Source organism: Carassius auratus, chromosome 34 (genome assembly GCF_003368295.1).
Source record: "Carassius auratus strain Wakin chromosome 34, ASM336829v1, whole genome shotgun sequence".
In the NCBI taxonomy this organism is placed as follows: Eukaryota; Metazoa; Chordata; class Actinopteri; order Cypriniformes; family Cyprinidae; genus Carassius; species Carassius auratus.
The window spans coordinates 27,684,097-27,708,574 of record NC_039276.1 but is presented as its reverse complement, the minus strand read 5'-3'; the positions used below and the strand labels follow the sequence as shown (position 1 = coordinate 27,708,574).

General features: G+C 41.6%; 1 protein-coding gene across 2 annotated transcripts; it reads left to right on the top strand.

Annotated features, from left to right (window-relative positions):
- The first annotated feature begins 879 nt into the window (after positions 1-879).
- On the top strand, positions 880-23,721 carry kif5aa (kinesin family member 5A, a). Of its 2 annotated transcripts, XM_026218869.1 has the most exons (29): positions 882-1,306; positions 1,620-1,707; positions 1,842-1,915; positions 2,256-2,360; positions 2,443-2,491; positions 2,576-2,631; positions 2,715-2,802; positions 4,030-4,154; positions 5,040-5,144; positions 5,229-5,377; positions 5,946-6,094; positions 7,373-7,587; positions 7,738-7,806; positions 7,899-8,105; positions 8,185-8,331; positions 8,989-9,177; positions 9,375-9,492; positions 9,945-10,003; positions 10,209-10,315; positions 10,397-10,498; positions 10,575-10,635; positions 16,760-16,831; positions 16,915-17,019; positions 17,598-17,814; positions 18,115-18,265; positions 18,340-18,404; positions 22,390-22,417; positions 22,579-22,666; positions 22,757-23,721. In XM_026218869.1, the coding sequence occupies exons 1-28, from the start codon at positions 1,178-1,180 to the stop codon at positions 22,655-22,657; spliced, it is 3,108 nt and encodes a 1,035-aa protein (XP_026074654.1). In that variant the 5' UTR covers positions 882-1,177; the 3' UTR covers positions 22,658-22,666; positions 22,757-23,721. The 2 variants fall into 2 exon arrangements, 1 of the variants encoding a protein (XP_026074654.1); XR_003277279.1 differs by lacking the exons at positions 22,579-22,666; positions 22,757-23,721 and adding an exon at positions 18,823-18,942 and having other exon boundaries at positions 880-1,306.
- Positions 23,722-24,478: the final 757 nt, after the last annotated feature.

Genomic DNA, 24,478 nt, shown 5'->3' with positions numbered 1-24,478 from the left:
CCATTCAAAGCACCTCAGCAAGCAGCAAGAACAACTTTACATGTATTCAGTTTTATTTTTCAAATTATACAGCATGGTACACTCTTTTTGGTAGACTCTGTGCTTGATAAACTTATTTTGATTTGATTTGCTTTTGTTCAATCTGATAAATCACTGATTTGATGAGGCAAGTCAGGAGACTTTAACCACACACAGAAATCTGAAAATGCTAGTAACTGTCAATCTGTCTAGTCTGTTTATATCTAAACCTGTACACTCTATTTAAAGCCCATGCATTCCTATTTTAATTAATGACAAATGACATACTCATACTGTTTTTGACTGAAACACTTGAAATCCAATGTCATGACTCTTGAGAAAAGTATTTATTTTTATTATATTATTCATGTAATTACATATGTTATAGGTCTACAACTGTAACTAGATTAAAACGATGTTCTATAATTAATCAGTAGTTCTGAAACCCATTCATCCAGGAGTGGCCCTGTGTTTGAATGTGTTGTCCTCCAGCGAGGGATGTAAATACCCAAAGCCTCTTTTGGACAGCATTCAGACCTCGAGACATTTTACGATGGAAATGATAATCATTGGTAGTTTGGCTGCTTGAGATATAAATAAATAAAAATCCGCTCTGTCAATCTCTGTTAAAATTAGAAAATCATCCTATCCCGCAATCGGCTGTGATTGGTCCATCCTGAGCAGCGCTGAGGAAAGTCACAGGCACCACGTGACAGCGGATCTACGGTCTGCTTCAGCAAAACGGATTATTTATAATTAATTATGATTAAGACTTTAATAATAAACACCGACATGCCTGTAGCGAATGAAAGTAGGCAGTGAAGAGTGAAAAGAGTTAAATATCCGTGTACGGTTTTGACCCCCGCCCATCATTACGAGCCGAGCAGACACGCCCTGTCTCCCTCCGGTCCGCATCCCTCCTGACAACAGCTCAGCATCAGCAGCAGCAGCAGTATCCCTCACAAACACACCAGCAGCCTCCAAAACAGCCGGACCACTGCGAAATACAATACCAAACCCAAGGATTTCAGCAGCCTTTCAGTCCAGACATCTGCAGCTTCGCGTGTTTCGACGAGCAGACGCCCTTCGCTTCAGTTCAGGCCGTGACGCGACCGCCTCGCGCTTCGAGAGAAATCTAACATCAGATTATAATCGCATCATGACGGACGCAGTCGCCGAGTGTAACATCAAAGTGCTCTGCCGCTTCCGGCCTCTCAACCAGGCCGAGATCCTGCGCGGGGACAGGTTCCTGCCCACCTTCCAGGGGGACGACACCGTCATCATCGGGGTAAGAACTCCTCATTCAGATCAAAGAGAGGTGATGCTGAGCGTCAGCATGACGTCAGCGCCTCGGAGGCTGCAGGCCCGTCTCATCAGTCATTCCTCTTCCTGTACATGCTGGGAGTGGCTGGTGATGGATGAAGAGGAACAGCTGTAGGGCAGGGTGTTTTTGACATGTAAAGTTAAAGGTGGCGTCTGTAAAGCTGAGATGTTCATCTGTATCAGTCTGTGACGTGATTAGTGGCTTGAAACCAAAACCATGACGTATCATTTTCCTTCATGTCTCCTGTCTTCCTCTCTGCTGGTTTCTGGGTGTGCAGGGAAAGCCGTATGCGTTCGACCACGTGTTTCCCACCAACACCACCCAAGAACAGGTGTACAACACCTGCGCCAAGCAGATCGTCAAAGGTCAGAGTCTGCGCATGCATTCAGCAGCGTCGTATTTCATGTTTTGGACATTAGCGGTATTGATTATTGTCAGGATGATGTGTGGCAGAGGAAATCAATCCTGTGATGTTCAGCTGTGTTTGTCTGATGTGTAGATGTGCTGGGAGGATACAACGGCACCATCTTTGCCTATGGACAGACCTCTTCTGGAAAGACCCACACCATGGAGGTGCAGTAATGTTTGAGATGAAACATCACTTACACTCTTAACACTTTCACTTCATTGTGCTTCATTTCCTGTAAATGACAAATGCATCAGACCACTGATATCATCCGTACACACTGTACCTGTGCTAAAATGAACTTCAAATATGATTGGCCAGTTTCCCTGGAAGCACTCAAAACATAAATCACAAGATGATACGTGCTTTCTAATGTGATTTCAGAGTGAATTTGTAAGTCATCCAGTGGTGACTCTGCACTGTACCAAAGATAAAGAAATGACCTTACTGTCAATATGGCAACTATTTAGACCAGGATCAGTTATAACTGAGTGATGACACTTCCAGGGCAAGCTCCACGACCCGCAGCAGATGGGCATCATTCCCCGCATCGCAGAGGACATCTTCAACCACATCTTCTCCATGGATGAGAACCTGGAGTTCCACATCAAGGTACAGAAAGAGCTAAACCTGTGGCTCATCCATCCTCCAGTCATCAGAACAGTGCTCTGAAAATCAGTTTTGACTTTCTCAGGTGTCCTACTTTGAGATCTACATGGAGAAAATCCGGGATCTTCTGGACGGTTTGTGGAAAACAATAACAGTGCAGCGTACAGAATTCACTACCATGGTTTTTATCTTCCTCTTTGTGTTTCTTTCCTCTGCAGTCACAAAGACCAACCTGTCTGTGCACGAGGACAAGAACCGCGTCCCTTACGTGAAGGTGCTTTTCCACAGCCACCAGCAGTGTATTTTGAGAGAACGTGAATAAATCAGAATAAATGTTTTGTGTTTGTGTGGCGTCAGGGCTGCACCGAGCGCTTCGTGTCCAGTCCTGAAGAGGTCATGGACGTCATCGACGAGGGAAAGTCCAACCGGCACGTCGCGGTCACCAGTGAGTTCAGCACAACTTCATTCACTCACTGCACTTCAGGTTAAATGTTTAAAAATATGGTGTGTGTTGGCCAGTATTTTATAATCCGTTCTAAAGCGCCTCCTGCTGGCAGAGAATGAATTAGCATTTTTAATCAATCTGTCTGCTGGTTTTGTTCAGAACAATGTGAAAATCAACCTGTGTTTTTACACAGCAAACATGAAGAGTTGTGAATGTGAACTGACGGATCAACAAGAAGATGCGTTATAAAAATAAAAACATATTTATGTTATTTCATTTATACAGTAAACTATTAAATTAATATAATAGTTGATCATTTTGACTTAAAGGAACTGAAATAATGTTTTTAAAAAAGGAACTCACTTAATCTGAACTGTAAATCATGGGATACACACAATCAGGACAGCACTGGTTTCACAGTCGGTCCTCTCTTCTTCAATCTCTTTCATAGTTCGTTGACCGCAGTGCGTTTTTGTTGGCAAGGGTTTCGCAGAGATTTTCAGATGGGTTTAGTTGGGGACTCTGGGCCACCATTGATCATTTGAGTGTTTTCAGCTTCAAGGAACAGCTTTATCTGGTTTGCAGTGTGACAGGGAGCACTGTCTTGCATGATAATTGGAGGCTGATTGGGGGATGAACGCAGGGAAGGTACCACATGTTGCTGAAGGAGGATATGATGAACATGTTTCTGTATAAGCGACCCAAGTCCTGCTGCAGAAAACATCCCTCAAACCATCACACTTTCTCTGCATCATCCGGTCTTCTCAGGCATTTGTCTTACGTGGATGATTAGCCTTCTGGGAGACTTGAATTAGTGTCATTATAAACCTGCGATATTTGAGAAATCACAGATCTGGAGCGAGCAGCTTCTCTTGCAGTGTCTGTAAGAGTCGTCTCTTTGTCTTTCATCTGGAACGCCTTCTGTCACAGGCTTTCAGTCACCTTCGACTCATCTCTATCTATCTGTCTGTCTCTCTGTCTGTCTCTACTATTCTTTATTCAAACTCCAGACTTGTCAAACTGCACAGCTTCTAACTACAAGTGTTTAAACCACTTCAAATAGGTTTTCTCAAGCCAACTTCAAAGTTTGTTCACAAAGTTTACTTGTCTAGTTTAAAATGCAGTTTATTTCTGTGATGACAGCTGAATGTTGATGAAATCTAACTGTACACTTGCATGGTGAGTATTGGAGAGTGCTCTGTGATCGAGGGACTGTTCTGTTGTCAGATATGAATGAGCACAGCTCTCGCAGTCACAGCATCTTCCTGATCAACATCAAGCAGGAGCACGTGGAGACGGAGCAGAAGCTCTGTGGAAAACTCTACCTGGTGGATCTGGCCGGCAGTGAGAAGGTCTTCTGTTTGTCTTATCTCATCTTGTTTTATCAAACCTGCATGACTTTCTTTCTTCTCTGGAACACAACATATTTTTAAGAACATTAGGTTACAAACAACATCAGTCCAAAAACTGAAGAAAGAAAATGATCCAGGCAAACAAAAATGAATAAAGTCCCCTCTAGAGCCATATCAGGAGACCAGGAGACTCATCGAGCTCGTTTGACTTGGGCCTTTATACTAAAACAGAACAAAACACACTTAAAGCAATGCCATAACAACCTCTTTATTGATTCATACAGGACACCTTTTTTAAATATAAATGATATCTGCATATCTAATGATATCTCAGTCATTATTTGACTGAGAAATGGAAACATATGTGGCAATATTCTCATAATTACACTGAGTTATAAACCCACAGACATGAGCTCCACTCACCCAGTGTGCAGATGAGTAATAAGTGAAATGAACTTTAAATCAGTACTAGAGGCTCAAAATGGGGATCCACGGCTTGCCTGATGTTAATAAAGCTGCATACTGTACGTGCAGATGTTTGATATTTCATAGTTGCAATCACGACCCTTTGGAAACACTTTTTTTTTATTGATGTGCATAATGGAATGACAGATGATTGAGAAAATCTGTAAGAAATGATTAGTTAAGCTGCAACATTTCCCTCAATACACTCCAAATTCACTGCTTATTAATAGTTAGTTAGTTGTTAGGTTTATGTATTTAAAATATGGTCATGCAGAATAAGGCATTTAGTATGAGCTTTGTAAGCACTATGAAACAGCCAGTATGCTAGTAATGTAAATGCTAATCTATTTGGTAGTGAACGGTGTTCCCTAATCTAAAGTGTCGTAGCTAAGCTTGTTTATGGTGTATTTTCACACACAGGTCAGTAAGACCGGTGCGGCTGGAGCCGTTCTGGATGAAGCTAAAAACATCAATAAGTCTCTGTCTTCTCTGGGCAACGTCATCTCTGCTCTCGCTGAAGGAACTGTGAGTGCTCACAAACACACACACACATGTGACTGTGCATATTTGTGTTTGCTCACGCCGAATGTCCCTCCTGTGTGTGAGCAGAAGACTCACGTGCCGTACCGCGACAGCAAGATGACCAGGATCCTGCAGGACTCTCTGGGAGGAAACTGCCGGACCACCATGTTCATCTGCTGCTCTCCCTCCAGCTACAACGACGCCGAGACCAAATCCACCCTCATGTTTGGACAGCGGTACTCCAGCACACACACACACACACACACACACATCCCAAAAAACATCACATCTAGATCAAACAGACATCTGCACTGCATTTCTTTTTGAGTTATTTAGTGAAAAATTGTCTCAAACAATCTGACAGCTTTAGTACTAAAATAAAAACAGCAACATTTAAATGAAATGATGAACTTAAGAGTGCTTTTTTGACTCACTTTGAAAGTGTGTTAAGATGTGTGTACTCTCTGTACGTCCAAGTTAATACAGTTAAGCACTGCCTAGTCTAAAATAAAGACCAATTGCTGTTGAATATAAATCTGACAGCTTCTTAAAGAGATGGTTCACCACAAAAATGGAAAATCTTTCATCATTTACTCACCCTCATGTTGTTCCAAACCTGGATTAGTTCTGTTGAACTAGGGCTGGGCAATAAAATGATAACGAGCGATAGTTTAAAGCCAGATTAATTACATTTATTAAAGGAGTTATAGTTATTATTAAACTATAGCATCTGTGCATTAGTATTCATACTAAAGGTATAAAAGGAATTTCAATGGCGAGTTGATTTTTGAGTTTGTGTTGTAGTGCTAAGACCATCAAGAACACAGCCTCCGTTAACCTGGAGCTGACAGCGGAGCAGTGGAAGAGGAAGTACGAGAAAGAGAAGGAGAAGAACAAGAGCATGAGGGACACCATCCAGATGCTGGAGCTGGAGCTGCGGCGCTGGCGCAACGGTGAGCCTTTGGACCGCTCTGATGAGTCACGTCTGCTCTATTTATATAGTGCTTTATACCATGCACAGTTTACATGATTGCAACATGTGACTGTTGATTTCAAGCTAATGTAGATGTCAGTATTTAGTCTTCATTCTAGATAGACGGTTTTCCTTTTTGGAGGTTTTTGTTTCAATAATTAGGACTTTACTAGTTATCCAACTTTTGATATCATCTATGCAGTCCATTAGTTTAGTAAATTGCTAGGTTTCATGAGGCCTTGAAAGATTGGTCCATGTTTCCAGATCATGTCTCCTGAGAAAAACGTATACAAGGTAAAAAGCAACGGACCAACTTTATTTCGATAGTTCACTTTAGACAGTCTACTAACTATATGTAACTTTGTAACTACATATCAACTACATATCAACTAATTCTCATTAATTTGCAACTACATGTCTACTAACTCTCAGAGTAGACTGTTAGGGTAGGTTTAGGGTTAGTGAATAAGTTGACAAAGAAAGTGTTAGAAGATATTAAGCAGTCAGTCTACTAACACTCCACGAACTGCTAGTTGTCATGTAATTGCAAAGTTAATTACTGTTAGTAGAATGTCTCAAAATAAAGTGTTACCGGACCTAGTACTGAGCCTTGTGGTACTCTGTACCTAAACTAGTGATTGATACACTATTTCTTCATTTACCAAAACAAAGTGATAACAGTTAAGATAGGTAAGATTTTAACCAGACTGTCAGTCCACTGATACCAATGTAATTTTCAAGCTCATTCAAGGGAATAGTGTCAAAATCAGCACTAAGGAATAGTAATACGTAACATTGCAGCCATGTTCAGATGTTGAGAGTCATTTCTCTGCCGAAATGCAGAAATTAACAGTCGTGTGCTTTGTCTAGTGTTTTTGTTATCAAAGAAAGATAGAGAGAGATAAATTCTATAAATAAGGTCTGTAACTGACTAAACCTTCTAGGTCAAGTTGTGTTTTTAATGAGAATTTAATAACTGCTATGTAACTTAAAAGATTTTAGGGCATATACTGATAAAGTAATGAATGGTACCACCTAGCTTCACAAGTCAACATGATGTCTGCTGTTTAGGACAAGGCCTTTATACAAATGTAAATTTTGAGATTATGCATTTTTTGTATGTGAGCTAATGTCAGGTTGTGTGTTCAGTGTAATGATATGTCATCCCTATCTGGTATCCTCAATCAAATATCGGTCGAGGATGTTGAGGATTCCCTGACAAGAGTATTTGATGCAGTCGTGGTGTTTTTTCTGATAGGAGAGAAGGTTCCAGAGACGGAGCAGACAGACGCTGATGTGGTGAAGCTGGAGGGCAGTGATGAAGCATCTCTAGATAATGAGAGATCATCCGAGCGCCAGCGGGAGAGAGAGAGAGACTCTGACTCCTCCTCTATTGTGGTGCGGATCTCAGAGGAAGAGCGGCAGAAATATGAGGAGGAGATCCGCAAACTCTATCGACAGCTGGACGATAAGGTGAACATGCACTCATCACATTATTACTGAAAAACAGACACGTTCAGAAGAAGTCAGCAAATTAACTCTAACTGTGCATCATCAGATCATGATTACATTCAAAACAAGATAACCATGATTTATTGTGCTCAATGTTTGTGTGTTTTGTAGGATGATGAAATCAATCTTCAGTGTCAGCTGGTGGAGAAGCTGAAGGAGCAGATACTGGATCAGGATGAGGTCAGAGGTCACATTCAGATTGTGCTGTAGTGGCTGTGATATGACAATTGTTAATGAATGAATCTGTATTAATGACGGTCATCACGCTGCAGTTGCTGGCGTCCTCGCGTGGAGACAGTGATAAGGTGCAGACGGAGCTGGGCCGACTGCAGACGGAGAGCGAGAGCGCCAAAGCTGAGGTGCGGGAGGTCCTGCAGGCGCTGGAGGAGCTGGCGGTCAACTACGACCAGAAGAGTCTGGAGGTGGAGGAGAAGAACCTGCACAACAAACAGCTGGCCGAGCAGCTCAGCCTCAAGATGGTGACGTATTCTGACATTACACACTGATAGAGGCAGTGAAGGACAGAGCTGTGTTCACCGCCGCTTCACTGCTTTCTAGGCCAGTCTGATGGAGCTGGAGGCGGAGCTAACTCAGATGCATGAAGTGAGCTCGCAGCAGAGGAAGCGCATCGCTGACGTGTTGAACGGACTGATGAAGGACCTCAGCGAGTTCAGCGCCATCGTCGGCAACGGAGAAATCAAGCTCGTAAGCCCAGAGATATTAGAGATTAGAAAACTTGTGCCATATTATAAATATAGTCCCAACAGATGGACACACAGAAAAGATGCTGCTTCAGGGCCCTTTTAAATCTTTTTCATTTTTTTCCCAAATTCAGATTTTTTTTTATATTAAATTGGTGCTAAAAGCATCTCTAATTAATTGAAATCATGAAACAGCATTTAACATCAATTTATTAAAAGTTAAAAAAGAGAGCTCTACAAAATCAGTCAGTTTTGTTTTAATGGTTTAATTAATTTTTTACAATCCAAAAACCTACCTAAACAATGAAAATTACATTTATTTTAATTTCTTTTTACAATAATGGGGCCCTATGAATTAATTAATTAATTCATTTACCAAATTCTGTGCTGTCTGTTTTAATTTTTCTGGATTTATGATCTAATATAAATTAATTCTCAAAAATCTTTTAAAATGTAATTTAATGAAAATGTAGCCAATTAATTTTTTGGTAAGGTGAACCGCACAACGGAGATTTAAAATAAAAACATGGAATCCGGAGCAGAGCTCTGTTTAGTGTAGGAAACTAGAGACAACGACAGGGCTTTATGGGATTCCTGTAGTAGCAGTGGAGTGTGTGTGTACTGTCACTTCAGTAATCTGAGTGTGTGTGTGTGTGTGTAGCCGGTGGAGATCAGCGGGGCGATCGAGGAGGAGTTCACTGTGGCACGGCTCTACATCAGTAAGATCAAGTCGGAGGTGAAGTCGATGGTGAAGCGCTGCAGACAGCTGGAGAACATGCAGCTGGAGTGCCACCGCAAGATGGAGGAAACCAGCCGAGAGCTGTCCTCCTGCCAGCTGCTCATCTCTCAGGTGTGTGTGTGTGTGCAAATACGTCTCTGTCCATATAATCTGATATCTAAGTTAAAACATTCTTAACAGTGCTAGCGGCTCCATCATGAATCTGCCTATTGCTAGCGAGCTAGCGCATGAAGTGTGGTTCACGTGGAGCAGATCTACAGGTGGAGTGATGCTGTGTTCTGTGTGTGTGTGTGTGTGTGTGTGAGCAGCACGAGGCAAAGATTCGCTCTCTCACAGAATACATGCAGAACGTGGAGCATAAAAAGCGACAGCTGGAGGATAGTTATGATGCTCTCAGTGAAGAATTCTTCATGCTGCAGAACTCAGGTGAGAGTTACACACCTTATATAAGAGAGGACAGGAGTAATATAAAGCCCAGTCATAACACGTATTCAATATTAGTCTTTTAAAATGATGTTTATTGAGATAACTTTTTCCTGTAGTGAATCTCCAAACAGTCCATAGACTTCCAAACATCTGAAAAACTACAGTTTAGATGCATTTTGGTTCATGAGAATCTCTAGATGTTGTTATGTGCCTTACATGATGAATTTTATTTGCATACTGCGCCTTTAAGACTTCTTCTACATTCAGAATTGCACCAGTTTTCAAGCTATATTCAAACTCAGACAGTGTGAAGATCTGTGCACACTTAGCATGCTGTATCTCTTCTAAATGATTGGTCTTACAGGTTTGCTATACAGTATCAGAACGTCAGATTTCAGATTGAATTTGAGTTCTAGTCCTGTTATATTAATGATTATGTGTGTTTATATCAGAGAGTCACGTGGCAGAAGTGGATGGAGGAGAGAAGGCTGACAGAGAGACTGATGGGAAAGTAAGTAGAACAAACATGGATCTAGTGTTTAATACATAAACCGTCCTGTGACTAGAGTAAGAAGCACATGCATGCACTATGGGTTCATCTCAAGCACAGGTTTCTTCAGGTTAAGGAGAAGTCACTAATGGTCAGTAATGCAGATATTAGGTCAGATGTGACTAGGTTATGATGATCAGGTGTTTATTTGTGTGTGTTTGTGTAGAAGGCCGCTGGTCGTCCAGCTCTACACGCAGAGTCTCGTCAGACGCAGCTCAGCCGCCTGCGGGATGAAATCAACGAGAAGCAGCGCCTCATTGACGAGCTTACTGAGTCAGTCTTCCTGTGTAGATGAACATCAGAGCATTTTAGCATAGTCAGGAGGTGCTAACGCTGTCCCCATGTGTCTTGCAGTAAGAACCAGGCTCTGGAGCTGGAGCTGGCTCACGTGCGGTCCAGTCTCAGTAACCTGAAACGGCAGGACGACACCAAGAGCGCCTGCCTGGAGCAGCTGTCGTACGTTTACTTCCACTGAGATTGTAAAGAGAGGCTATAGTGTGTGTAGTGTGTGTTAACAAAGGTTTCTCATCAGGTTTCAGCAGGAGAGGAACGAGCAGTCCAAACAGGATCTCAAGCGTCTGGAGGAGACTGTTGTAAGTGTCTCATACTCTTACTCTTACTTTACAGTCAGTCTCTACACCATGTGATGATGTCATTTCAGAGCACAAATCTGTGTGGTTCTGCATAGCAGACGAGTCTATGAAGCTGATAATATATATGTGCTGAACTCCACTGTAAACCTATTTATCAATGTAATACTTTTCTGTGTAGGCATTTATAAAAAGATCATGTATGTAAAATTATGTAAATCATGGCATTACATAATCCAAATGGAAAGATGAAATAACTCTATTTAAGACTTCCTAAGTAAGTATCCAAGTATGGTGTCACATACTCAGAAACTGCTGTGCATTTATCCCAAAACACACACCTGGAGCAGTGGTCAGCCATATTGCTGTGGCACCTGGAGGTTCAAGGGTCTCACCTCAGTCTTGGTGTTGAGAGATAAAGAGAGCACTGTACTTTCACTCCCCACATTGATGATTACTGCCTTAACTGAGACTCAGACACACAACCTTTGGGTTACAAGTCTGACTCTCTAACCATTAAGCCATGGCAAGTTACAAAAGTGATTTAGTCATGAGCAGTGAGATATTTTGTCTCTTTTGTTGTTTGATAAACATGAATGACTGCGGTCACTTTAATAGCTGCCCGGATTCAACATACTGCTAAATGTTTTCTGTTTTTACGAGGATACTTGTGAAGATGGGCATTTTGACTCATAGAAGTGTGTGCATTTAACGGTTGAAGTGGCAAAAATATGACAGGAGAAAAAGACCCCAACCGGGATGACATGGACTAGCTATTTATGACGGCAGGCTCCGTCACCATGATAAGTGAACAGGAGTCACCCCTCATGGCTACAAAAAGTCCAAAGAGGAAAATACCCCTTGTGTCTGTGAGAGTGGGGGCGGAAGATGACTTGTCAACTGACTACACGGTAACGGACCCTGGAAAGAACATGACAACAAGCAAATAATCAGTACTGCACTAACATCAACTGCAAGACAAGAACTCCAAACTTGCAGCTGTGGCTGGTCTAAGGTAACATCTACCAGAGGCCTTAAAATACATCAAGGGCAGATGAAGTGCTTGAAGGAGGCAAGGTCGGGACCTCGCATTGACCACTATCTTTTGGGAAAAAGGTCAAATCAGGTGAGTGAAGCTCAACGGCCGGAATCAACCCACAGTCCAATGAGCATCAGTACCCCAGTGCCTGAGAGTAATTCAAGCACCACATCTGAGAACCTGGAACAAAACCCGTCATGGCCTGTTATAGAGAAGAAGATCCTAGGCCGCAGACCCCAAGTAAAGTGGCCAAAGTCTAGCAGCAAGAACGAGTGGGCAACGGTCGATGCAGACCTAGGCATGATCCTGGAAGGAATCTGAGGAACAGCGGAGAAGAAACTGGAGAGAATGAGTGATCTGATCTATTTCAATGGGGCAGAAAGATTTGAAACAAAAGAGCAAATGAAGGAAACACCAACACATCCAAAGTCTAGAAGGCAATAGGAAATTGAGCACCTTGTCAAAGAGAGGAGGGATTTGAGGAAACGTTGGAAGAAATCATTACTCGAAGAGAGAGAAGGCATTGACCTCCATCAAGCAGAGCTAAAAGGTCGCTTGGGAAAACTGTGGAGAGCAGAAAACCTCCGAACTAAACGCAGGAAAAAGGATAAGACAAGAACATACTTCTACAAGGATCCCTTCAAATTTGTAAAAGGGCTTTTTACAAGTGAAAAGAGTGGATCTCTTAAGGTACCAAAGAAGGAGATGGAGCACCACCTGAAGGCGACATACTCAGATGACCAAAGACTTGAGCAAAGGGAGATCCCATCAGACGTGCCACCAATTCCCCAACCAGATCACCAGTTTCATGACAGCCCCACAAGGTGGACTGAGATCGACCACAATAGTAAGGAAGGCAAGGGCAGCCTCTGCACCAGGACCAAATGGAGTTCCTTGTATAAGAACACCCCAGGTGTCTTGCGGATCTGTGGAGGCTCATGAAGGTGACATGGAATAAACAAAACATCCCAAAAGCATGGCGAAGAACAGGGGGAGTAGTAATTCCCAAGGAGAAGGATGCCACAAACATCGACCAATTTCGACAAATCAATCTCCTGAATGTTGAAGACAAGATATTCTTTAGCATTGTTGCTCAAAGAATGAATACTTACTTAAAACAGAACAACTTGATTGACACGTCGATACAGAAAGGCGGGGGTACCAGGTTTCTCAGGATGCCTTGAACACACAAGCATGATATGGCATCAAATACAATCTGCAAAAAGGGAAGGAAGAGACCTGCATGTTTTATTCCTCGATCTGGCCAATGCTTTTGGATTAGTGAAGCTTCACTCCAACATTACATGGGCAAGGATGAAGTTGAAACCCAGTAAATCCAGGAGCATATCCATCATCAAAGGAAAGCTTGCCGTCCAGAGGTTCAACATCAATGAAACACCCATTCCATTGGTATCAGAGCAGCCTGTCAAGAGCTTAGGATGGTGGTACAATGCAAATCTCAAAGACGCAGAGCAGTGTGACCAATTGAGGGAAGAAACCATCAAAGGCCTTGTCAGTATTGATAAGATTTCACTTCCCGGAAAGTTGAAACTGTGGTGTCTGCAGTTTGGGTTGCTCCCCTGCCTAATGTGGCCTCTAACAGTGTATGAGTTTCCTATTTCCAAAGTTGAGAAGCTGGAGAGGACAGTAAGTGCATACATCAAGAAGTGGCTGGGACTTCCACGCTGCCTCAGTAACATTGGGTTGTATGGAAACGGTTCACTGGAACTACCTATCTCTAGCCTCACCGAAGAATACAAGTGCACTAAAGTGAGGCTGAGCATGACAGTGGCAGAGTCTCGAGATGCAGCCATACGAACAGCTCCTCCCAGACTGGCAACTCCAACTGAGGCTTTAGAGCAAGCACACTTTGCTCTCAGACATGGAGACATAGTTGGACAGGTGCAGCAAGGAAGAGACGGGCTTGGACTTGGGACTAGTCGACCTACATGGCACAAGGCAACTTCTGCAGAGAGGAGAAAGTTGGTAGTTGCTGAGGTCCAGCATCAACAGGAAGCAGAGAGATGCACAAAGGGAGTGGCACAAGCCAAGCAGGACCAGTGGACTACCTGGGAAAACCTGGAGCATCATAAGCTCACTTGGAGAGATATGTGGGAGATGAAAGGAAACCAAATACGCTTCCTCATCAGGGCCACCTACGATGTTCTTCCTACACCTAAGAATCTTAACCAGGGTTTGGAGATGATCCAGCATTCCCTCTCTGCCAAACCCCAGGAACTCTTACGCACATCCTTACTGGCTGCAAAACCAGTCTGTCCCAAGGCTGTTACACCTGGAGGCATAACCAAGTCCTACGCCAATTGGAAGTCATTCTGGAAGGAAGGCAATCCTTTATCAATGCCCTCCCTCACCCAACATCCGGACACTCACCCACTATCCCCTTCGTGAGAGCAGGACAGTGCCCAGCAAAACCAGCCACTTGAGTGGATAGCACCCTCTTGGACACTGCATGGGACTGGAAGATGCAAGTGGACCTAGATCAGCAACTCAAGTTTCCACCTGAGATTTTAAACACCAATCTTAGGCAGGACATTGTTTTGTGGTCAACTTCACAGAAGTCCCTGTTCATCGTGGAACTAACTGTACCTTGGGAGGCTGCAGTGGGAGAAGCGTATGAACGGAAAAGGCTGAAGTACACTAATATAGCTTTTGAGGCAAAACAACTAGGTTGGCGTTAGAGTTGGGTCTGAGTCCACCTTTGTCGAGTACGAGTCAAGACCAAGTCCACAAACATCGAGTCCAAGTCCGAGTCCGAGTCCAAAAAGGGGTCAAAAAAGTTTTCAAAGGTTTTATTGTATTACAAGTTCATGAAAATACAAATGAACCTATTTTATTATTGTATCACACTATATTGTCCTCCAGTTAAAGATGACATTGAGGAGATCCTTAATGATGACATTATGAATTTCTTGTTGTCTTGGAGAACTTGCATCATAAAGTTGCACTGCTTGTTTGGTCAGTTCTGGTCTTGCAAATCCTGCAATGCTGAGCTGTCCAGCATCTGTTGGTTGCTGCTGCTGTCTTTGGTACTCGGTTGCATCAGTTTTCGGATCACCAGTACACTGAACCGAAAACCGTTTCTTTTGGAGGCGTCCGATTTGAGAACCGATGAACTGATGATACTGCGCATGCGTGTAATTTTTCAAGTATTTTGTTAAACATCGGAAAGTGTGATAAAACTATAAATATATATACGTTTTTTTTTTAAGATAGGGGCTGCATGTTTCTAATCTGTATATTGTAGATTATGTATGGGCCAAAGGGGTTTTCAGGGAAGTTAGACAATAATTAAGACTCTAAAGACTCCATGTTTAATATGAATAAGGGATGATTTATGAAATATCTGTACTGTATTTATAGTTAATGATGACAGATTCACAAACTGAGTTTGTAGTAAACAGAACATGAACACGAGTAGAGCAGCTGATGAAACTGAACTGCAGCATGTGCCGGGTGTCCTGACATTTTATCCTACCATCAGATTTTCCTACCCGGGTTTTGAGCGATTCTCGTTCTCGAGTCAAGAACCGGTTGTATCAGTTTTCAGATCATCAGTAAACTGAATCGGAGACCGTTTCTTTCGGACCCGTCCGATTCGAGAACCGAGGAGCTGATGATAATGCGCATTCGTGAATCAGCATGAAGCCGAATGACTCACAGTGCGTCTGAACCGAACTGATTCTTTTGGTGATTGATTCTGAACTGATTTTGTGCTAATGTAATGAGTGCGGGTAAACCGAGGGCTTGAATGAAGGGCAATCTGACGAAACGTAAGTTCATTTAATAACAAATACAACGCAATGGATTATGTATCCGGTGAACTGTTTTTTTTTTCAACCGGTTTATTGAATCAAACCGTCCGAAAGAGCCGGTTCGCGGAAAAGAATCGAACTTCCCATCACTAATCCACACTGATATCCAGTGAGTGGTGCGTGTGTTTCGTCTGCAAGCAGGAGACTTCTGCCTGCCGGTGTGGTGCAGTAAAATGACAAAAGGGGAGACACTCATTAATTTATCATTTCAATTTTATGCTGGTTTTATTGTTACACATGACGCGGACTCGACTGTACTCTGAATATTTTCACAGTCCAATATGTTCAAGTCCGTGTCAAGTCCGAGTACAAATTCACCCGAGTGCGTGACAAGTTCGAGCTCATTCAAAATTGGACTCGAGTCCGGACTCGAGTCCGAGTCCAAGTTCGAGTACCCCAAGTCTAGTTGGCGTACACAGGTACTTCCGGTAGAGGTTGGCTGCAGAGGATTTGTGGCCACATCCATAGTCAGGCTCATCAATGGGTTGGGAGTTCGGGGACAGGCCTTCAGGAAAGCCATTAGATCACTGTCGGAGGCAGCAGAGCGAAGCAGCAGGAGGATCTGGATAAAGAGGAAGGACCCCAACTGGGCTGCAAAAAACGATAAGGAGCAGTAAAAGCAGAAGGGGGCTCACCTGGGACGCCAGGTGTTGCAGTTGAGCCCTCTGGAGGTGTTGTGGGCCTATCAACAAAACACCGGTGAAGGAGGGTGCCCACCTGAAGACCCTGATGATGTTCTTACCCCTCTCCCCACTCAAAATTAGGAAGTGCTGATTACTAGATATATTAACATCAAGTCCTATGAGCTGAAAAGTGGCTTATAATCACTTGTTTTTAAACAGCAATGCTAAAAAATGTGTGAAAAAGACACGTTTTTGTAACCACATACCACAGCAACGTCACATGAATGTGTAACCGTGATAGAGACTGTAGTCCAAAATCTCTACCAGTTAATCGTGTCTAATAACTGTCTTCGAAAAGTTTTTTATGGATGTCTTTAAAGAACAACTCAATTCAATGCCCTAACCCAGAAATAGAGTAACCTAGTTAGGTTGCTGCTTCACATACATGTGCTTATGTTTGAAATTAGTGCTGCAGTTTTCACAATATGTTTTCATTGATGATCATGAATCATTGGGCCATGTCCTGAAAATGAAGAATTTCAATGCTAATATTGTTTGTTAATAACCAAAACAGATACTTGAATGTCTTACTCTCGTTTGGGGTCTTATGTAGCTGTTTCTCTCTGTCTTAGGCCCGTGAACTCCAGACCCTCCACAACCTGCGCAAGCTGTTCGTTCAAGACCTCACGACTCGGGTTAAAAAAGTGAGTTCACATGTGAACATGGAGATCTGGCTTCACAGATATTCAGCTGCTGTGTGTCTTTCTGACGTGTTATCCTCACACAGAGTACAGAAATTGGACCTGATGATAGTGGGGGGTCTAACACTCAGAAACAGAAGATTTCCTTTCTTGAGAACAACCTGGATCAGCTTACAAAGGTTCATAAACAGGTGAGGTGCTGTAAATTCAGTCTTAACTTGTTAATTAAATGTGACAGAATGGATTTACCTTTTTATCTGCTGAGCAAAGTATTTATATTAACAAACAGCTTAGCCTTTTGCAGATGAGATTCAGGCATTGTTTGGTATTTCCAGTCTTTTATTCTTTATTTTGCTCCAATACACTTAAGAAACCAAAAGATTCATATCAAGAAAGAAATTTTGTTTGAAAAAAGCACATCATTAGCCCCAATGAATGAGCATAAGGAAACATATGGATAGGTATATAACATAATATGGTCTTATTATGATATAATATATATAGGTTACTGGTATTAAGTGTGTACACGTTTCCCTTGGGTTTTTTTTATTTTTATTTTTTTATATATAGTGGTGACGGTCAGTGTTTGAGTGTCGTTTTGCCTATGTTTATGTTAACTTTCAATAAAAAGTTAATCAAAAAAAAAAAAAATTATATAATATATATGATATATTGATGTTTTGAGCAGGAACATTGTATAAGCACTTTCATAATCCCATGTCCTTTAATTTATAATTTCTGTTCATGCCAATGATGAATGTTTGCGCAGCTGGTCCGTGATAATGCAGATCTGCGGTGTGAGCTTCCGAAGCTGGAGAAGCGTCTTCGTTCTACGGCTGAGCGTGTTCGGGCGCTGGAGACAGCACTGAAGGACGCTAAACAGGGTGCTATGAACGACCGCCGGCGCTACCAGCAGGAAGTGGAGCGCATCCGTGACGCCATGCGCCTGCGCGGCCCTCCGCGCCGATCCAACGCCGCTCTGATCGGTACACTGCCTCTCCCCAGATTCAGTGAAGAGTGCATGTTCTGTTGGTGTCAAACCTTACCATAACAGTGCTATACATTAATATATAATTAATAAGTCATGTTTATTTTTATGCCATTTTCTACAATATATATTGCTACAAAAACGCTTTAGAGTAATGAAGAGGACAACATCAGTTATAATTCAATTTCTACTATAAAGCAGCTCTACAGACGAAAATATTATTCTGCTCAACTGAATTCACATATTCATTGATCTATCTATATGATGATATTTATGTTTTGTGTGTAACCGCTGACAGCTAAACCAGTGAGAGCTGGACACCATGTGTCAGCCACGTCTCCCAGCAGCTTCTCTTACACCTCCACACGTGCGAGTAAACCTGCCACGTCCTACAGCAACGCTCTCTTCCAGCAGCAAGAGGAACAAGCTGTGCTTCAGAAGACCAACACGTGAGTGTCTGTCCTCCCTGTCCACTTCCTGTCTGCTTCTTCTCCTCCTCTCACCTGCTTTTTGTTTGTTGTAGTGTCGGATACAGCACTGTGAGATCCACAGACGTACTGAGCTCCTGTCCGCTCGACGTGGAGAACGGTAAGTGTGTGTGTGTTTTCACTGCACTAAAACCATTAGTCCACTCAAAATGTTGCTGGATCTGAGCTTCAGGTGTAACTGATCACGTTACTACATAAGCAGCCCACACACAATCACAATGCATTCAGGTATTTATGACTAACCTAGTTTAACACCCAGAGTCATTTGATTCAGTCCTTACAAACTGTCCTCAAGTGTCTTTGATATAACAAAGTTAAGATAACTTCTACATATCAATTTGGTAGTTTTGAAGCATGCTGGACCTCATTTCTGCAGGAAAGTGGCTCTCAGGACCAGAAATGAGGAACTTCTAGAAGGAGGGATTGAGTTCTGTTTTGTGTCAGTTTGCTTTATCTTGTATTTCTCTTTTTTTTCTTGAAAGTTTATCTTGTTATTGTAAAATCTTTTTTTGGTATAGATGTACCTTGTCTTTGGGCCTCTGACGTTCAGGAGCAGCAGGTTTAAAGAGCTGATGCAGAGCCATTATTTCAGTCCCAGAACCAGCTTTTCTTAACCATTTTATTTTTTCAACACCAAAGTAAGCTATTGTCTATGAATGTGCGAGACTTCCTATCCAGTAGCTACTATAGGTAAATAACCGGAAGAAAACAAAGTGTAGGAAATGGGAAAACTATTTGTGAGACAAATAAATAACTTGATAAGAGATACCAGCAGTATAGAGTAAAGCAATGAGCCCCAAGGAGCCATGTTTTACAGTGAATTCATAACAGCTAGGGGGCGCTGTTAGGCACAATGCGAAGTGGAGTATATATTTACATTTATATTACATTTACATTTATTCATTTAGCAGACGCTTTTATCCAAAGCGACTTACAAATAAGGACAGTGGAAGCAATCAAAAACAACAAAAAGAGCAATTATATATAAGTGCTATAACAAGTCTCAGTCATGTTAACACAGTACACATTGCATGGGATTTTAAATAATATAATAAATAAAAAGAAAACAGATAGAATAAAAAACAATAGAGCAAGCTAATGTTAGAGATCTTTACACACACACACACACACACACACACATACACAACTGCATAATAAATTAAAAGAAAATAGAATACTAAAAGATTAGAAAGGTAGTTAGATTTAAAAAAAAAAAAAAAAAAGTTAGAGGGTCAAATAAAGATGGAAGAGATGTGTTTTAAGCCGATTCTTGAAGATGGCTAAGGACTCAGCTGCTCGGATTGAGTTGGGGAGGTCATTCCACCAGAAGGGAACATTTAATTTAAAAGTCCGTAAAAGTGGCTTTGTGCTTCTTTGGGATGAACAATCAAGCGACGTTCACTTGCAGAACGCAAGCTTCTAGAGGCACATAAGTCTGAAGTAATGAATTTAGGTAAATGGGTGCAGAGCCAGTGGTAGTTTTGTAGGCAAACATCAATGCCTTGAATTTTATGCGAGCAGCTATTGGAAGCCAGTGCAAATTGATAAACAGAGGTGTGACGTGTATTCTTTTCGGCTCATTAAAAATTAATATTGCTGCCGCGTTCTGGATTAACTGTAAAGGTTTGATAGAATTGGGTGGAAGACCTGCCAAGAGAGTATTGCAATAGTCCAGCCTGGACAGAACAAGAGCTTGAACAAGGAGTTGTGCAGCATGTTCCCAAAGAAAGGGCTTGATCTTCTTTATTTTGAATAAAGCAAATCTGCAGGATCGGACAGTTTTAGCAATGTGGTCTGAGAAAGTCAGCTGATCATCAATCATAACTCCAAGGCTTCTTGCTGTTTTTGAAGGAGTTATGGTTGATGTGCCTAACTTGATGGTGAAATTGTGATGGAACGATGGGTTTGCTGGAATCACAAGCAGTTCTGTCTTGGCAAGGTTGAGTTGAAGGTGATGGTCCATCATCCAGGAAGAAACGTCTGTTAGACAAGCTGAGATGCGAATAGCTACCGTCAGATCATCAGGATGGAATGAGAGGTAGAGTTGAGTGTCATCAGCATAGCAGTGATATGAAAAGCCATGTTTCTGAAGGACAGAACCTAATGATGCCATGTAGACAGAGAAGAGAAGTGGTCCAAGAACTGAGCCCTGAGGCACCCCAGTAGTTAGATGCTGTGACTTGGACACCTCACCTCTCCAAGATACTTTGAAGGACCTATCTGATAGGTTAGACTCAAACAATTGAAGTGTTGTTCCTGAGATGCCTTTCGCCAGTAGCGTTGATAGAAGGATCTGGTGGTTAACCGTGTCAAAAGCAGCGGACCGATCAAGCAGGATAAGTACTGATGATTTGGATTCTGCTCTTGCCAGTCTTAGAGCTTCAATAACCGAGAGCAAGGCCGTCTCAGTTCAATGTCCACTTCTGAAGCCAGATTGGTTGCTGTCAAGGAGATTGTTGTGTGTGAGAAATGTAGAGACTTGTTTGAACACAGCTCTTTCAAGTGTTTTTACAATGAAAGGAAGAAGGGAAACTGCTCTGTAGTTCTCTAAAAGAGATGGGTTGGGGGTGGGTGAAAGTGTGCATAGGTTATGTTGAAAGATGACAAGTGTAGGGGTAAGTGATGTGTCAGGGACCATGTTGAGGTTCAGAGTGAGGAGGAAGTGATCCGACGTGTGCACTGGAGTAACCAGAACATGATCAGTAGAGCAGTGTCGTGTATAAATAAGGTCCAGTTGGTTGCCTGATTTGTGAGTAGCAAATTAGAATTAGAGCATCTAATTCTAATTCATCCAGAAAGTTACCCAGTGGTCCTGGGGGTCCATAGACAACTACAAAATGTATTTTAAAAGGGTAGTTAACAGTAACTGAATGAGATTCAAAGGAGCTGTAGATCCCCAAAGATGGTAAAGGATTACATTTCCAATCATCAGAGACGAGCAGACCAGTTCCTCCACCTCTTCCAGTCAAACGGGGAGAGTGGGAAAATGAGAAATTATTGGAGAGTTCTGCAGGTGTAGCAGTGCCCTCTGGTTTGATCCAGGTCTCTGTTAGAGCCAAGAGATTAAGCTTTGAATGACTAATAATAGAAGAAATGAAATCAAAAGCTTTGTTTACAGCAGACTGGCAATTCTAGAGACCAATAGGAAAAGAAAGTAGTGTATTAGCAGACATAGGCAAAGTGTGCAGATTGTTAAGATTGCGCTGTCTACATTGTGTGATGCATGGTTTACGAGTGGTAGTGATAGTAGGGATCTGGAAACACATAGTAAGATTTGGTTATAAACAAAAAATGAAACAAGGAGAAGGAAAAAGAGATTAATCAAAACAATACTTATATCCCTTGCCGGTGTCCCTGCCCGGTGGAGTCGCACGGTAGAGTCCATGGTCTTTACACTCTTCGGTCTTCACACGAGGAGGACTGCCGCGGTATAGATCTGCTTTTAACTCCCGCTGATTTAACTGCTTCTCACAAAGGGTATTTCTTTACACTCTCTTGGCTGGCGCTTGAATGCACTTTACTGTTTATCACAACAAAGGTCCAAGCAATCGCACAACACTGACAACGTATGCGATAGAGTACGAGACCAAACGCAGCACGTCTCAACACAGTAAACAAACAAGACAATATATTCAACAATATATTCACTGTAAACTACAGCTTCACAGGGCTTATTGCTTTTATAAAACAGTTATTCCATATAGGTAGAAAGGTTTTACAGAATAAAACAGCGCCAAAAGTGTAATGATATAAAAAAAACTGTATTCTTCTGCCAAATAATGTAGTTCCTCAGAAACAGTTGTGGTTGCAACAAAGTGTTTGCCGAGCAACACACAGAAGTAAACAAAGATGTATGTTTGAAGAGTAATTTACAAACAGCTTCGAAGATGGCTCAACCTATCAGAATCAAGGACCAGTTTTATGAACAGACAGTTTTTGTGTATAGTTATATTGAAGACCCTCACAGATTTACATTTCATATGGCCACACACATCCACTCTTAGGTTAAAAAATCAGGAGAATACAGTGTATGTGTTTGCTTGCATCAGTAGAAACCTTTCATTCTCTTCCTTTATGCTCTTCAGGAAACAGTACAGACATTAATGATAACAGGTAAGTGAACTCGGTATGTATTGTGATAATGTGTAGTGACTGGTTTTAGATTTTATGCAGAATTGTAATTTGTTGAAGTCTTTTTTATTTAAGTTTCCATCATCTTGCATTTCCGTGCATGTAACTGCGTCGAGTGTTTACTGTCACTGCTTCTGTTTCAGGAGCGATGTTCACTGTGGCAGCATGGTGGACGATGCTTCACGAATCTACGTCATGCAACAGCAGACTGCAGCCAGTTAATCGTTTAATGTAAGCCAGCACATACACATATAATGAGCTTAGAAGCTACTGTTTTCATCAGTGTGCTCTGCATATTCTTATTTTATCCCGTTTCTCCAGATATTCCAGTTGTGTGCATGCAGCCGTCCAGCCCTCGCCATCTTCGTAGAGCTCCAGAACTTTCATTCCTCGATGTCTTGGCTTTGTACCGTCTTATACTGTATGGGATATATCATTCATGCAGCGTCGAACCATGTTTCCTGTTTCATGTATCTCACTGTTGCATGTTTGTCTGTTTAGTATGAAAACAGCTCATAGGTTGTAAATGAACCCTCACGTACAGTAGTTATTTGCATATTCACATCTATATTACTTGCATTATAATACAGGAGAGAACTAGAAAAACTTTCCTTTAGTCTTGCTGAGCCTTAAAGACAGTTAACTATTGTGAAGGTGTGTGCGCAAATACACACTCTTGTGTGTCAGTGTGTGTCATCATGTAGATTTTGATACATATTATATTCAAGTACTGACTACCTCCAATTGTGAACAAAAAAGAAAACCATTTTTAATTATATTTTATTTGCATTGTATTTGTTTTCGCATCAGAGGATTGGGATGAAAAACTGCTGTAGTTCTAAAACGCCCCTAATGCTTTGGGTATTCTGCCAAAGGCTCTGACCAATCACAGCTCTGATTTCTCTCACAAAATCCTGATCAGCCAGTCAGGATGACAGAATGAAGAGCTGTGTGATGTTGGTCTGTCAGATGAATGTGTGACTGTTTCAAATTCTTCAGTTCTTTCAGAAGGTCTTTAGACAAATTCGCTTCACTTGTATATTTAGCAAGACAAAGAATGACTGAGGCCATATAAACTGTATTATGATGTAGGTTTAATTATAGATTTAGTTAGTGCTGAAATGTTTGCTTCTCGCACTTCCCTAATTCAAATTCTGAAACAGATGAAGAGCATTTGTGCAATATGTCAGCTGATTTACTCAAGATATCTTTATTAAAGGTTATTGTATGTAACACATGTACAGTGTGCTAGTTTGCTGGAAACCAATCCGAGAAATAAATGTAATTCAAAGAAAACTGATTTTGTGTGCATGTGTTAAACTTCTCTTTTTTAACTAATTGACTTACCCAACTTCAGCTTGATGCCACACATAGATATATTTATATTAAGGAGGCATGTCGTTCGAAGTTAATTGAAAAAACTCTTGAGTTTAGGTTTGACCCAGGGTAAATACTACTAATGTCCTTGATTAAGTATTTTTTAAATCTAATATTCAATAATGAGTCCTGCCAGAATTTTGTGACACAGTCAAGTCACCTTTATTTATATAGCGCTTTAAACAAAATACATTGCGTCAAAGCAACTGAACAACATTCATTAAGAAAAAAGTGTCAATAATGCAAAATGATAGTTAAAGGCAGTTCATCATTGAATTCAGTGATGTCATCTCTGTTCAGTTGAAATAGTGTCTGTGCATTTATTTGCAATCAAGTCAATGATATCGCTGTAGATGAAGTGACCCCAACTAAGCAAGCCAGAGGCGACAGCGGCAAGGAACCGAAACTCCATCGGTGACAGAATGGAGAAAAAAACCTTGGTAGAAACCAGGCTCAGTTGGGGCCAGTTCTCCTCTGACCAGACGAAACCAGTCGTTCAATTCCAGACTGCAGCAAAGTCAGATTGTGCAGAAGAATCATCTGTAAGAATATATGATTTCATTGATTGTGGATGTATTATAGGAAACCGAATGTATTCAGAAAAGTATAGATTGCATCTTCTCTGTGTAACGCATCATAAAGCAGTGTTTAGAAGATCAGCTTTGT